This window comes from Echinops telfairi, unplaced genomic scaffold, assembly GCF_000313985.2.
Source record: "Echinops telfairi isolate 266 unplaced genomic scaffold, ASM31398v2 ScPeMD7_1;HRSCAF=3_0, whole genome shotgun sequence".
In the NCBI taxonomy this organism is placed as follows: domain Eukaryota; kingdom Metazoa; phylum Chordata; class Mammalia; order Afrosoricida; family Tenrecidae; genus Echinops; species Echinops telfairi.
In genome coordinates, this window is record NW_022103896.1 from 8,217,416 (window position 1) to 8,234,121 (window position 16,706).

A 16,706-nucleotide genomic window follows, 5' to 3' on the forward strand; every position below is an offset into this window, starting at 1 on the left:
TGGGTTACACTGTCACACAAGGCTACTCTGAGTCATGATGACCACCAACACATGACAACAACAAAGAAGTGCCTGAGCAGAGGCACTTTTTGAAAGAATGGTAATGGAGAAACACCTGAAGTACAATTTCAAGCTCACGGCCCTGGCAGTGTGGGGCTAAATATTAGTGGCCACCTGCAAAAGCCGCTATTTAAACCCACCAGCTGCTCCCCATGAAAAAGAGGAGGCTGGCTGTCCCCCGGACTCTGCAGTCCTAGACACCCCAAGGCGCCATCTTGCTCTGTCCAATGAGGTGGCTATGAGCTGAGGGCAGTCGACTGATGCCAACAGACGTGTATCCAGTGCTGCCCAGAGGCGACACCCACAAAGGAGAAATGCGCCAGGGGGTTTCCAAGGCTGAGATCTTCATGCAAGCACACTGCGACCTGATGTTTCTCCCTTGGAGAGGTTGGTGGGTTCAAACCACTGAACTTCGATTAGCAGTCGAGCACTCATTCCAGAAGCTTTATGGATCAGGTCTTCACCAGTGAGAGCACTACCACGGTGCTCATAAAAACAATGGCTAACAAGTATGAGAGGAGCTGGAAATAAAGGCCTAAGAACTGCCTTACTTGCTACTCTCAGGAGAATGATATGCTAAACAGAAATTACCGGGATCCCAGTGAAGTGAGTAGTAGCACCTGCTGACTCAAAAGCTGGTGCAAGGAGGCTGAAGCCACAACCACAGGAGTCAACACACAGCTGTCAGAAGGTACCGCAAACACCAGGAAGAAGATAGTCTGCAACAGTCATATCTCATCTCCCTGAGATCAGACCAGCTAGAGGCACTGCCCCACTGACCACTCTAACCACAGCAGCAACAGCTGGTCCTGGGCAGGTGGAACAAATACAGACAACTAAAATTCTCTGTTTAAAAAAAATGCCAGATAAATGGCAACAGTGGAGAACAGAGATCCTGAGATGTTCTTTAACCCTAGAACCAAACCCGGGCTTTCAGAGCACCAGTTGGTGACCTGGTAGAGGGCACATGAAATAAAGACTATCACCTGTGAGCACCCATCTTCAAACCATGGACAGGATCGGAGACAGGCAGAGCAGTGAAAGAGGATCCTGACCCACTGAGTGAAATGCAACAAAGTGTGTGCAAGTTCCAAATGGGAACAGTGTGGACGATCACCAAGTAATCAACGCACAGTAGAACCCAAAACAAGCACTGTGTATTCCTGCAGCCTATAGCCCTCCAGCAGTCATAGCTTACAGGAAGCACTTTATGTTCTCTTACTAGGTTTGATAGTCTTCAAAAGCATTTTTCTCCCATCCACTCACTAATACTCTAGTATTTAAAATCTAGCTGTCTCAGATACCAGGTGTCTTTATAAAACACACTACAAACCCACCCCTTTATGATTAATTCAAACTTGCTACTGACCTTTTGGCTAACAGCCCAACGCATGCCCAACACTATGCCACCAGGGTTCTTTGGTGTTTTATTATAATTTTTTGCTGGCATAATTAGGTAGAGTTGAGTGGGGCTAGCCTGTAAAAACCTTATATGGAGATACTATATTTTGAGTAAAAGATGTATTGCAGGAAGACACTTGAGTACAGTAAGGAAGGTATTCCAGGTGGTCTGGCTGGTTTGTATAGTGAGAGATGGTCATAGGTATTTCCACCGGAATAATGTTGTATTTGTACCTGGTCTTGCAACTAGTAGTGTCTGGCATATAGCTGATTCTACACCAAATCATCAAAACCATTGCCATTGAGTCTATTCTGACTCATAACAACCCTATGGGACAGGATAGAAATGCACCTGTATATTTCTGATACTAGCACTTTACAAGAGTAGAAAGCCTCTTCTTTCTCTAGTGGAGCATCTGGTGGTCTTGAACTGCCGACCTTGTAGTTTGTAACCTAAAGTGTAACAACTTTGCCATCAGGGTTCCTGGTTATAGTTGATTAGGGACTTTTTAGTGTCTTATCAATATAAACATGAAGTAGTTCAAAACCACCAACAACTCCAAGGGGAAAAGAGGAGGCTTTCTACTCACATAAAAACCCACAGGTGTAGCTCTACTCTGCTCTAAAGTGCCACTATGAACACGGATGGACTCGATGGCAATAAGGGCTTTGGTTGGTTGGTTTGGAGACACACTAAAACAAAATCCCTACACCCACTGCTGTTCCATTTTAACTCCTAGTGAAAACAGCTCCCCGTTTTCAAGGATGTTTAAATCTCTAGGGGAAGCAGACTGTCACATCTTTCTCCCAGTGCGGCTGGTGGGTTTGAAAGGCCAACCTTTCAGTTAGCAGCCAAGTGCTTAAGCACAGTGCAACCAGAATCATACATGGGTATATGTTCGCTAACTAAAGCTTAAAGGGTTTTGCATTGACTCTTTCCCATTAGGCTCAGATATCCTAAGATAATTTAATGTTATCATTAACAATGCCATTTATTTAGTGCTTGGTAGTTACGTAGATTTCTGGCCTTCCAGGCAGATTCCCAGCCAAGGCAGCTCAGACACGATCACTACTCATCTCTCGGTGGTGGGGCATATGTTATTAGGATGAGGAACAAGTTTCAGCAGCTTCCACACGAAGGCAAACCAGAAAGAAAGGCCTGTCAATCTACTTCCAAAGATCAGCCACGGCGAGGCCTATGGCTCAGGGTCTCAGGTAACTCCAAGGCAGTTACATCACCAGGTGCCAGACCGACACTCATCTCTCGGAATATGCACTGCTTTGCCCAAGCCTTAAAGAGCTCGCAGAGTGAAGTGTTAACAGAGTGCCCAGTTTTTACAGGGTGAACATGGGAGCGCCAAAAAGTCAAGCAATGTGATCAAGTCCTAAGTGTTGCTTGTCCAAACTCAGTTTTTCGGTCCTAAATGACAGGGCTTTTAATTATGCATTCTGCATTTTGTGACTGGTATCTTGTTTTCAGCTTCTACACACTTACTGCAGGTTTCAAATACAAGAGAACGTCTAAAAGCTTATGGAATATGGAATTAAAAGATAATAGAAAATGTTCACAAACTGTCTGAAGTTCCCGTGTGTAACAGACCTTTGCAAAGGGGCACACACAAAACACTCAAACCCAACACACTGCCATCGGATCCATTCTGACTCACAGTGACCGCAGACAACAGAGCAGATTCCCAGTCCTTTGGATTTCCAAGACTGTAAATCTTTATGGGAGCAGAAAGCATCCTCTTTCTCAGAGAAGCAGCTGGTGGGTTTGAACTCCTGACTTTGACAGCCCAAAATGTAACCCACTATGACTCCAAGGTGTCTTTAAGGGGAAAAAAAAAAGATAAACCATATGAAAATCTATTTTTTTTCTTAAAAATTTCATTTCAGTTTGCTTTGCACAAATAAAATGCCTAGAGTTGGTCTGTGTTCATCTAATGGTTAGCCAACAGCTTTTATTCAACTGTACAAGAATATGCCCTCCATCGATTCATAAAAAGGTTTTTTATGAGCAAAATGTCTTAAGATTTCTCAAAACACAGGTCTAAGTACACATCATCATGGTCACAGCCTACTATGAAAGAGTATATTAAAATGAAGGCGTTGGAGAAGAAAAAGGAAAGCAGCTTAACTTTTAAGACCCTCGAAAATGATTTGTTACAGAAGTGATGAAAATGATGGTGATTTTAAGAATGAAATTAAATTTTTTAATCTGGCTTGACCAGTATCATCCTTTATTTCATTTTCAACCCCTAAAACAAAATTCAGTGGCCACTAATCTTCCAATTATAGCCATATTTCACAATCTTCCCCAAACATTTCTGTATTGCATGTCCATTCTCATGACACTGTCCTACTCTATAGCTCTCATGAAGAGCTCACTGAAGATCTCGGTGCTGTCGAACAGTGTGAAGAAACCAGATGGTGCACAGCTACCAAAAAGAATCCTGGGAGGTCTGAAGAGCTTGTCTTAAAACAGTCACCTAAGTGAGGTGTCAACCAAGTCCACATGGAAGCAACACACCAGGACTGTGTGATTCAAGGATTTTAAGTTATAAAATCCAAATCCAAAAGAGGGAACTATATCAGAAATCAAACTGTATCAGACCTTCAGTTTTTAATAATTTCTGCTTTCTATCAATTGAGGTTTTTCTGTTTTGTTTTGTTGTTGTTGTATTTCTTGTTTTTTTGCTTGCGATTTGTGTTTTATATAATTTTGTGTATATGAAATCTAGGATACAAAAATCCACAGAGACAATAATTGGATTACTAATCACCCAGGGGCATGGCAAATAATTAGAGAAGCTGGAATACATCAAGAAGAATGTAGCATCAGGATTGGAGGAAGGCTTACTAACAACTTTCTTGCTGAAAGTGAGAACTTGAAACATTGCCGATGAAGATCAAGGAATGCAGCCTTTGGTATGAATTACAACTCAATGTAAAAAAAACGAAAATCCTCACAATTGGACCAATAGGTAGCATCACAGTAAATGGAAACAAAGGGTGGGAGAAAAGGAGGGTGAGGGGATTTGGAGAATAAAACAATGAAGGTGGGAGAGGGGAGGGAGCACTAGAACAGATTGTGATTACACACTCATTTTAAAGGCGATTTAACCATCAGGGGGAATCTTCTAAAATTGATTGTTGCAACGATTGTACAATTCTTCTTGATATGACTGAACAAATGACTGAACTATTGAATTGTATGATAAGTGGATTAGGTGCCAATAAAAATGTAAAAAGCATAGGCTGTAGCCATGGAAACTATGGGGCAGTTCTCCCTTGTCCTATGGGCTTGATATGAGTTGGAATCAACTCTATGGCAAGTTAAGATAGCACCACTAAAGGAAGCTGAGTGTACTGTTTTGTAACTTCTTGTGAACTTCTAATTATTTTGAAATTAGAAGTTTTAATAAAGAATAAAAAGAAATTTCAGTTAATAAACATAAAATTAAGAGTTGTATGAGCCCCCAATAAATGATTTTAAAAAGAAAATACCATTGGGCTCAAATAGAAAGAAAATGCTTTGAAAAATGCTTTACAGCCTATGTAAAGATATGTTTGACAAAATGGATATATGTATGGATTGTGCTAAGAGCTGTAAAAACCCCCAATAAAATAAAAAATAATAATAATAAATGGAGAAAAGATGAAAGTTGTCAAGGATTTTGTCTTACTTGGATCCACAACCAATGCTCAGCGAAGCAACAGTCAAGACATTAAATGTCACAATGCATAGTAGCGTGAAACTGTGGCGAGCACTAAGGTGGGCCTGAAATACTCATGCCATGGTATTTTCAATCACCTGCTATAAATGTGAAACACAGACACTGAATAAAGAAGACAGAAGTATCTATGTGTTTGAATTATGGTGTTGGCAAAAAATGCTGATAGCACCATGAACTGCCAAAGAACAAACAGATCTGTCTTGGAAGCAGTACACCCAGAATGCTCCTTAGAGGCAAGGGTGTTGAGACCCGGTCTCACATACTTTGGGTATGCTGTCAGGAGAGACTAGTCATGGTTGGCAGAGGGGCAGCAAAAGAAGAGCAAGGCCCTACACAAGATGGACTGACACAGTGGCTACAACAGTGGGCTCAAACTAAGAACAGTCACGAGGATGGCGAAGGACCAGCAGTGTTTTGTTCTGTGTGCATGGATGGGGTCGCTGTGAGTCAGAACCGACTGAATAACAACAACAGTGGCAAGGCAGGAAAGGTTGGGGAGAAATGAGGAGCTAACCTCTGGAACTGATTGTAGTAATGATTGTACAATTCTTCTTAATATGACTGATTTTAAAAAAATAAAAGTTCCAACTAGCATGGTATGATTTTAAAAAAAAACAAACAGAAAATAACAGGTTGTGCAAAGGAACACTGGTCTCACAATGGGTTAAGAAATAGGCTGACAACTGCAAGGTGTTTCAAAACTACCAGGTGCTCCCAGGGAAAAATATAAGGCTGTCACCTTTCAAAAATATTTAGACTCTGCACAACTCATTTTAGTATGTTTATATCTCTGAAATGTACAGTACGTGAATTATATGTCCACACATCAGTTCACTTAATAAGCGCACACTTACTCAGCACCTTGACCAACCATAACACACTTGAAAAAAAGGTTTTGGTCAAAGCAGGCTTATTTTTAGCAAGGAGAAAGCAGACTTCCAAGACATAATGCACACAGCCACCATCCTTCTTCAGCTCTACTGCAACAAGCTGCATCCCAAGCCCACGGTCACCACGTCAACTCCAACTCAGAGACCCTACAGGGCAAAGCAGAAACTGCTCATCGGGAGTTTGAAAGCTGTAAGTCTTTTCAGAAACAAACTACCTCAGAGTAGATGGTGGGTCCTAAGGTGGTAACCTTTGGGTAAGAAGCCCAACACTTAACCCACAGTGCCACCAGGGCTTCTTTATCTCCCAAAGCCAAGGTAACTATAATTACCAAAATGACATCAGCCTTGTGTATCAATTTGTACTTTAAGAAGCCAAAAAATTTCTTGTGCTGACTAGCTATCTGTAGAAGGTGGGGGAGTCAAGAATTCTTTAAAATATTAAATAGAACTCAGGAAGAATAGCAAAATGAAAACCGTCTTTTCAGCCACTTGTTTATATCTTAAAAGAAAGAAACCACCACTACTAAAACTATGATTAAAACAACAATCATGAGGATGGCACAGGACCACCAGTGTTGTGTTCTGTTGTATTCTCTTCTGTGTCAGAACAGAATCAAAGGCACTAACAATACTTGAACTTAACTGATATTTCCTCACTCTACTCATGGTCATTTAAAACAAAATTAAGATCCTTTAGGAAATACTGGTGCTGGTTCTATCAACTCAGCTAAACCACAATTTCAAAACATCCTTTGTCAGTGGTGTTGACGACCTCAGGCCATCAATTAAGGGCCCAACTAGTGGAGTTCATGCAATGGAATGAACATGAAGTCTCACGATCCATAGTATCGAATGCTATTCACCAATGCACAATGAGCAGATCATGTAGGCTACACAATGGGTGGACTTCAACCTATGTCAATATAGGCAAATAAAACTGTCTTTCTCTTGATCAGACCTTTACCATTATGTGAACGTACACACATCACAGTAAGCTTGTAGTTCCAGGAATTTAGAAATTTGTGTCTGATGGAGGAGACTAGGAAATCATGAGCTCGAAGTTTCAAGTCTAAGGTTAAGCCCTAGGAGAGTTGGGACATGATATTAAGAAGTGTGCAGGAGCGCTTTAATTCCAGCACCAACAATGACCCAAGAGTGTGGGAGCCGTGGGGCATTCTAACCCCCAGCACTTGTACGCTGTGAAAGCTACGCCCATGAGGGCACAGCCTGGGTGTTGGCCGAGGCTCAAGGCTTCAGAGAATGGGTCTGTAAGGCTATAGGTCCTAGAGGAGTGAGCACCAGACTTAGAAGATAGCTCAAAGACTTGGCCCTTCATCTCGGAACCTCAGCTAAAAATGATAATTATACCCAACCTGACGTGTTTTTAAGAAGTTCAAGAGATACTAAAGATTTTCCACCAATCCTTAATCACTATGTAAATCATGTCATAATAGCCTATCCACGATTAACCATGAATGACTTATGCTTTGTTAAGTTTATCAGCAAAGAGTCAAAATTCCAGCACTCTGGAACCAGGCGGGGTCAGAGAGGACAGAGCACAGCGAGTAAGACAGTGATGTTTTCGTCCACACAAGGCAGACAGTGCAATTCAGTCCACTGCCAGTTCACAGGTGCTGGAGAACACATAAATAACATAACAATACCTGAATATAAATTCAAGAAGTAATCATTTGGCTCTTTCTATTGCTATGCACCTTGAAAACCCTCTTAATGCTCTAGTGAGTCATGCAAAATGAACCATACGTAACTCCTAATCCTCGCCTACAACCTCACTTCTGCCCCCTGGACTTTATTTATCCTTGTAGCAGTGCAGTGAAGGAAGCTGGCATCCCAAAGGAAGGAAAAAGTTGGTAAAAAGCCATGCATTTGGCATTTAGAGGTCTAGAAGGTCATCCACCAAGGCAGCCTGGTCAGAAAGGCACTGGGGGAGAAAAGTCCCAACTCCCAGAGCTCAAGGCAGACCGGCAGACCATGGTACCCACATCCTGTCTTCCCATTATTTTTTTTAATACAAACAATTCCTTCTTCCTCACCATTCAATATTAAATAGGATAAGAAAACAATGAGGATCCCCAGGATAGGAATTATAATAAGTTGGATCAACATGACATGAAGAACTACAGCGCCAGGACAGTAGGGCATATTATGGTGAGGCCATGGCAGTTAAAATAAGCACGTCCACTCCACCTGTAATTCTAATTTGCTTTTAAGTTTTGTTTGTGTTTTTTTTTTTTTGAGGGGGACTGGGAGGCGAGGTTGAAAGGCGGAGGGATAAATGGGTGGTGAAGCCTCGCCTTTCTAGTTCTCGTGTCTCTTGCTTTGTGATGGTCACACCAGGATACAGCTGCCTTAGCAGCTCCCTGCTTCAGCTTGCAAGATTGACGTCCTACAAGACATCCCCAAGGAGAAGCCGCATGGACCTATCCCGATGTAGCCCTGGGTGCTGGAGCAGCCATGAGGAGATCCCTGCTAGTGCTGAGATGCTTGTTCATTCACTGACTCAGCTTTCCTCCTACAGTCGGCATCATTGCCTCTGTTTTGTGAGGTGGAGGACTTTGTGGACTGGTGTTGGGTTAATTGGTTAATGTTGGACTTGTGGGCTTGGGCAGCATTGGGTTGGGATGTTTTCGTGATGCACCTTTTCTTTGCATAAAACTCTCTCTCATACGTGAGTTGCTGTGGATTTGTTTCTCCAAAGTACCTAGACTAATACATTATATCTTTAAAGCCACGCCCACTGCTACTGAGTCAATCCCTACAAGACAGAGCTGGGTTTCTGAGACCTCAACATCTTCACACAGTAGAAAGCCTCATCTTTCTCCTGCAGAGCACGAACGCTGACCTTGTGGTTAGCAACTCGATCAATAACCCACTGGCCACACGGGCTTCTTCTCACTGCCAGTCAGTGCTTACGCATAGTGACCCAGCTGTAGGTTTCCACGACAGTAAATGTATACAGGAGTAGAAAGCCCAGTTTTCCTCCCACAGAGCTGCTGACCGCAGCCCAAAGAGCAACCACCACACCACTGGGGCTCCTTGGCTCAGGGCTCCATAGTACTGTTAAAAAGTGACTTGAACAAGTCCTTCTTTTGAGGGTATTTTAAAAATTAAAGCACTGCCCTGCAGGTGCACAGGTGTGGATCTGATAGTTCCCAAAGCAATTTACTTGAACCTGAAGATTCAAAACATGTGATTGATTGTCTGGATGTAAAGAATCTCTAAGTTAAAAGAAGAAACAAAAATCTCCGAGTTGAACTTGAACCCTCTGCAAAAAGGATCTTCTTTAATTTGAAGTCCCTAAATGAGACATGTGATCACATTTTTCTGAGTCTACAGTTGAAATCAGATTTTTTTAATTGGGCAATTCAAACAGTCACATTCAAGTTCAGATATATAAATTTAGAAAAACCAAATCTACTTTATTCATCTTGAGGGGGGGGGACTCTAAAAGTATTCATTTTAAGGTTCCTACAAATTTCAAACTGATTTAATATGATTTAAGTACATTTTCATTTTAAACATTTGATCTACATACTACTTTTCAAGAGCACTTTCCTACCGAAACATAAAACTCATCTCTTCCAAAGTTTTCCTTCAAAGACCTCAATCCAATTGAAATCTAGAAATCCTAACTTAGAAATACCCACGCTAATTTACAGAAGCATTTGTGTTTCTACTTGCTACAACCAAAATTCCCTCAGCTTCCCCACCTATACTAACTCAGTCTGTAAACATCTCAGGAGCCCTGGGAGTAGAGTGGTGACAAGTCGAGCTGTCGGCATGGTCGGCAGTTGGAAACCGCCAGCAGCTCCTCAGGAGAAAGACTGGGCTTTCTACTCCTGCCAACAGTGCAGTCTCAGAAACCCACAGGGGTCGTAGTCAAGAGTCAGCATTGACTCGACGGCAGCAAATTCTTTTTTTTAATTGGACATCTTAAAAACTCACATTTGCAAATGTTCCATTTAGCTCAAAAAAACCTTTCAATGTGTAGAAAGGGTATTTGACAATGAAAAAGTTAAGACTGTCCTATAAAATTTCCTTTAGCTCCAGGAAAAAAAACTAAGTAGAAACATTCCACTTGAAGTCCAAGGACTAGAACTCAACAAAATGTTCGTGGTTGACCCTGAATCCCAAATTTCATTTGAAACTAACACCAGAGTATAGTATTCCCTGGCTCTGATTTCTATAATTAAATCACTCACCACTAAGCAGCTATTTTAAGTCCAATGAAAAGAGAGAAATTAAATCAGTATTCAAAGCCCATTTGATTTTATTACTTTTCTTAATGAGCAATCTTCAGGAGGACTGGATATGCTAATATTTACAAAGGCTCTCTGTAAGCTGTAAAGCTCTGCATACATGAAGATTTCAATCTGACCACAAAGGATCATTTCCAGCTTGCTGCGATGTTTCACCTCTTACTCATGTCAACAATTAAAGTTACTTTAAAAAACATATACACTTAAGTCTTCAGACTCCCTCCACCAATAGATTAATGGTTCAACTCTCCATCTTCCCTTGCATGTACCTCAATGACTTATTAATTATCTGTCAGTGTTTGCGTTGTGCCGAAGTTATGAGGGACAATATGACGGAGAGACAACAGAAGACACCTGGCCGTGTTAATTATAAACATTAGCACATCAAAGTCTCTACACAGACTGCTAAAGTTTAAAAAAAAAAAAAAACATTTTTGCAAGATAAAGGCCCAGACTATTTAGAGTTAAGGATCGTCACTGTAGAAGAGACTCGTGTATCACACACCACCTCACTGAACTGGAGCTGGCTGCCTCCCCAGAGCTTCCGAGCTTGGAGGTCTGGTAAGTGATCAAAATGTCGACGAGCACTAATGCAAAAGGAAAGTGATACTAGAAAAAAAATTATCAATCCACGTGCCTGGAAAAATAGTGTGTACATTGTATTTTCAAGGCTGAATTCTCTCAGAGCTTAAGAAAATGTGCAGTGTGATAGGCTCTGGCCATATCAATGTATTTTTCCTAAGAAATACAGGTTGTGTCTTCTTTTAAAATCCAACCCACCCTAACAGTGGGTAGGCTTACAGTCTCAGTTTAACCCTTTTTACTTAATTTAAAGTTGATCCGTTTATTTTGAGGACACATACTCAAAAGCACTATCCCTTTATGGGACAAATATTTAACACGTAAAACATACAAAGGGACTTTTTGGGTGTCCCACCATCACCCTGTTCCCAGGAGGCCCCCCTTCTCTGTAAAACATGGGACTGATTCTACTTACATTCATTAGAAAAGGGTAATGTATCCAATTGTGATATGCAAGCGCTTTCCTCAACAAAAGAGATGCTGCTTGCTGTAGATGCCTTCAGTTTAAAGAAAGCGAACAATGTTTGAAAGACAGCTTCTCCCGCCCCATCCAATAACTTCGATAGTTCAAACTGCATTTTTGTCATACTAGAATTCACACTTTTCACATGCAGCTGAATAGAGGGGAAGCATAAGCATTCAATAAGGATACAACAGAACAGAGGAAGGCAGAAAGAAAGGAGAGTGAGAAGATGCAGAAGGGAGGGAAGGGAAAGGATACTGTCTCGATCCATTTTCCTTAAGTAACTGTTTTGCTCACAAGAATGTCAAAGTTTCTAAGTGTCCATATGGCTCACTTTTATTTGATCATCAGGCCAAGGCTTCTGAATTTATAGAAAATATAGCATGGACCTCAGAAAATGAATTATATGAATAAAACTTAGTATCCCATATGGAAATAAAATCTGTTAATGGCACCAAGTCCCATAGAATTTGGGTGTCCCAAATAAAATAAAATCCATCTTAAAAATGAATCAACCATTCTCTGGTGAAACACCTACTGCTCCATTACAGCGTCACCCAAAGCTAATTAGGACATGGGGCAATGTTTATGAAGGAACAAAGTCACAATTTCAAAAAAAAATGACACCTTTGAATTATCGACTAAAAGTATGTACAGACTCTTTAATTCCTTTTAAATTAATAAGACACCTGCAGCAGAGAGCTAAAATCTCGATATAATTGAGCTCATAAAAATAAAATTGTATTTAATTATTCTGGCTAATGTTTACTTACATTAAGGAGACCATTACTATCAGAGTCATTAAAATACAATCCAAACAACATCAATGAGTACATTTGCATGATACTGCCCTAGCCACCCCCCAACAGCAAACCCAGTAACATCAAGTGGATTCTGACCCATAGCAACCCTACAAAGCATGTCAGAGGCTGTCAATCTGTAAGGAGGGTCTAGTGATTCACCTTCATGTTAGCCATCAAACACACCTGACAGCACCAAGGTGGGCAGCTACACTAGCTGGGCACTGAGGAAATTCTGGATGGAAAGCATAAGGCCATGAAAACTTAGCTACAACTTCCTTTTGTTCTCTGAAATTCCAAGTATCATACTCCAAAGAGATTCATCCAGGCTTCTTGATTTTAAAAGTACTCCCTTTTTAATCTTTTTTTTTTTCCTTTTTAATCTTAATAACAAAAAAGAAAGGGGTGGGGGGGAGGTTGAAGCATAAATTCAATAGCTTTTGAACTATTTTACCACCAAAAAGGTCTGGCTTACTAAAAACAAAACCATCAAATAAAAACCCAATAAGCACACATTGAGTCAATGATGTCAAGACTATATATCTTGATTATACTTTCTTCTTGGTTAAAATGACAAGCCATGTAGAAACTCATTTTTAAAAACAATTGCCATTGAGTAGATTCTGACTGATAGTGAGTCTAGAGGACAGGACAGAACTGTCCCTGTAGGTTTCTGAGACTGGATTTTCTTTAGAGGAGTAGAAAGGCTCATCTTTCTCCCGAGGAACAACTGGTGGTTTCAAACTCCTGACCTTGTAGTTGGCAGTCCAAAGCAAAAGCTACTATGCCACCAGGGCTCCTGAGTTAATCCTGGTTAAAATACTCTCCTTGGCTTCCACAGTGACAAAGTTTTAGCTGAACCAACTTCTACTTTGGGGAACACATATAGTTCAAGTTCTTATTGTGGTTTTTCAGAGGTACCATCCCAATTAGTAACTAATCCTGTGGGTTAGTCACTCCTTAGAGGAACAAAGCTAAGATTAACAACAGAGAAGCAGCAGCATCTCTCATATTCATGTCTTCTGAGGGGCAGTGTGTCTTCTGAGGAAAGAGCTTCTTTCGGTCAAATTAGAACCAAAGAGCAAATTCCTGACCAAACTGGCATCATTTGTTGCTGGATCTTGAATGGGGGTGAACCTGCCCACCACCATGCACTAGACAAAACCTAGAGCTGCTTTTATTGACTTGACGAAGAGGGATTGCTCCTGGCATCGAGTAGCCGAGGGCTCTGGCACGATGCTAACCACCATGCAACATTAAGGACAGCCTCCACAGCAGAGCATGACCTTAGCCTGCCGTACTTAGTCATCAAGTTTACATCAGATTAAAGGCAAGCAGCTTTCAGTCAACAGTCACTATGTCACCAATGACATCCAGACAAAGGGCCCTAACCTGAGAAGGAACCCAAAGAGCAAATAATGTAAAACTATTAACATTCAGTCTGAAATTTCCCATACTTAAACCTGACCATAGATTTATATGAAGAACAGCAATCAAATAAGAAAGAGTACAGCTAGAATGAGGCATTTAAACTGTGCTGCTGGCAAAAAACACTGTAGGTACCATGGACTGCCAAAAGACCAAGCAAATCTATCTGGGAAGATGTACAACCAGAATGCTCCTTAGAAGTGAGGACAGCGAGACGCTGTCAGGAGAGACCAGGCCCTGGAAAAGGACATCATGCTTGGTAAAAAAGCAGAAAAAAAGAGGAGAGCCCTCAACAAGACAGACGGGCACGGAGGCTGCAACCATGGGCTCCAAAATGACCACAGGATTGCTGCTGAGGCGGAACTGACTCGACAACACTTAACAATGCTGGACTGTCTGAACAGTTGTGGGAACAGTTTTAAAGAGAAGCACATAACCTTAGTTTAAGAAAAGATGGGACATTACCACCTCTCAAATCCCTCATGGCAACTGTTATATGAACCAACAAATCTCCTCTTCTCAACATACAAGCATGAATTGGGTTTGTTCTTAAGACTTTTGTATGAATTGTGTTTCTTCTCAATACATTAGTATGAATTGGGTTTCTGTTTTTTGCAGGAGAAGGTCCAAATTAAAAAGGGGGAAAAATTCAGTAGAAATGAAGTATGACAAGTAAGACATTAAAAAGTGGGACGGACTGACTTAGGAAAGACTTGCAAAGAAGTAGATCATTCTTTTAGGTGATGGCAACAGGTGGTTTATGCCTTGGGTCTCCAATGAGTCTACGAAAGTAGGGTTTCAAGGGACTCACCCTTAAAATGTCTGCAGGTTTGCTTGTTCTCACTGCTCTGTTATAAGAGAAAAACTTCAAATGAAAACTGGGCCAAAAAAGGCTTTTCTTTCTGCCTTTTCCCACCAAGAGGAGGCAACTAGAATGCAGTGTGCCAAGAGCGCAGCTACGCAGAAAGGCTAGTTCTCTGCTCCGAGCTGACCAGAGCAACCAGGCCACTCAGGAGAGATGAGAGGAGCCAGAGACTCAGGTGCATCCCAGACCCGCCAAGGACACTAAATGATCCCCACCCAGCAAGAAGTACTAAGCCCATCACCCCCTGCCCCTACAAGAAAAAATAACAATCCACTGAGAGGCAAGAGGCCCAGTAAGGGCCCCTCCCCACCTCAGAATGTAGTTTAAAGCTGTCCCAAAGCCGAGCCCCAGCCAGGGCACAATGCTGGGAGGTAGGATGGGGGGTAATGGGGGGAAAGAAAGGATATAGACGTCTGCAGAACTGCAATGCCAAGTGCAGAATCATGAGTAAAACGTTATGACTGAACAACAGCTCTCTGCCTGCCACTGCCAACACAGGCAGGTAACTGATTGCACATCAATAAGAAGCCAGTCTACAAAATGCCAACCATGCTCTTAAGGCAGTTACAGTGGAAGAGAAGGACAATGAGACTGGCAGAGCAAGTCCTGGGGTGGCTAAACCCCATTAAATAAAGGGGTTTCAGAGATGAGTCAGTACCACTACCACCACCACCCCAAGCCGCCCCTAAGCCCTGCCGAGGTGCATAATAGAAGGGCACCTACAGACTTCTTCCCAGGAAGCAGAGAGGCATGGGCGGCTAGCCCAAATGGGGAAGGCATCCCTGGGAAGGGGCTCACCACTCAGCCCACTGTGGCCCTGTGTGCTAGCTCCCCTCTGCCCCTTCCAACTCTCTCATTTTCCCAACACACTCGATGAGGGCTATGCTACACCACCTACACTTACCACTCGCTAGAGACAGCCAAGTGAGAAGATCCATGCAGATCAGATCCAAGAGGACTGCCCAACTCCGCGAGACCCTGAATTTAATACTGGGGGCAGGGGCATGTCAGTGCCCTCTGGTGGAGGATGCAGGGGGCCTATCGTTGGTTGTTGGTGAGACACAGAATAGTGAAGACATTTCTCAAAGTGTACACGGTTAAAAAAAATGTACTATGCTAACCATTAATTCAAGGGGACTTCAAAAAATTGATGGGAAAGTGAAATTAAAAGATAATGAAATTACTCAATAAACTTTTTTGAAGGGCCTTCATATACCTGGTGGCTTTCGAGACCACCTCTGACATATGCCAAGAAAACAACTTTACTGTAAAACCTGCAGAGCTTGGACTCAACAGAACTGTCTTGCTGCCTCAAGTCTTTCAAGTGTTCCACCTCTGACAGGGTGCAGTCTATCAGGGTGCTGTTCTATTTGTCCCTCTCTAGCAGGAGAACACCAGTGCTTTTTCCTCTTCCCTCTCTGACCGGTTTCCGCTGTACATGGGGGCTCTGCCTTTTGCAGGTTTCCTCAAACATCAAAAGCTACCCCAAACTTGGGCATCCTCCCCTCCAGAGCCAGCTCCAGTTTAAGTACTCCAGTGGATACTATCCTTCCCTGCTTTCCATCCTCGGACACCTCCCCTGAAGAGAGTACTTCTTCAACACTAAACGGAGGACTCTGCTGCAGAGCGGGGAAAGGAGAAGTCATGTATATGTGTGTTCAAAAGTGACGTGTCTGCAGTTAGCCAGCATATGTAAGGCTGGAGATAGTGGCTGTGGGGCACAAGCTCACATTTCCATACCATTTTTGTAGGTAGTCCAGTGCCTCCAACCGAGCACCAATCTCAAACGTGATCCCAGGGCGATTTGGGGGCTTTTTACTCATCTTGAGATGCTGTTCTTCAGTGGCGGCTTTTCACTGCCTCGAGAGAAAAACAAACAAACAAAAAGGGCTGTTAGGGTCTGAGACCTAAAATAAACAGAAGAGAGAACAGAGCATAGCATCCTGTGAGTGAATAGAAAAAAACAGAGGGAACACTAAATGGCTACTTACAATAATGGCCAAATTTTAAGAATCTGAATAACAATTAGAAACATAGCCAAGTCACATATTACGTATTTGGAAACAACCTTTGTGGCAAGTTAAGAAAAAAGGAGAGATGAAAGGTAAAGATTTAAGAATGAGAGCATGAGAACTGCAAACATGCCCTAAAATGTCATCTGAAGAGACTCAGGATACTTCCCCGCACTGAGGGCCCAAAA

The 16,706-nt window shown here is 42.1% G+C and overlaps 1 protein-coding gene across 7 annotated transcripts in view; it reads right to left on the bottom strand.

Moving 5' to 3' along the window:
- The window catches only part of PHF20L1 (PHD finger protein 20 like 1), a 66,523-nt gene extending 50,161 nt beyond the window's left edge, over window positions 1–16,362 (bottom strand). For 6 of the 7 annotated variants that reach the window (XM_004697387.2, XM_045283518.1, XM_004697386.2 and 3 more), the window contains exon 1: window positions 16,247–16,362. In XM_004697387.2, coding sequence (XP_004697444.1) covers window positions 16,247–16,329 — 83 coding nt within the window. In that variant the 5' untranslated portion in view covers window positions 16,330–16,362. The remainder of the gene's footprint in view (window positions 1–16,246) is intronic. The other variant, XM_045283583.1, reaches the window with a different exon arrangement.
- Between the last annotated feature and the right edge of the window lie 344 nt (window positions 16,363–16,706).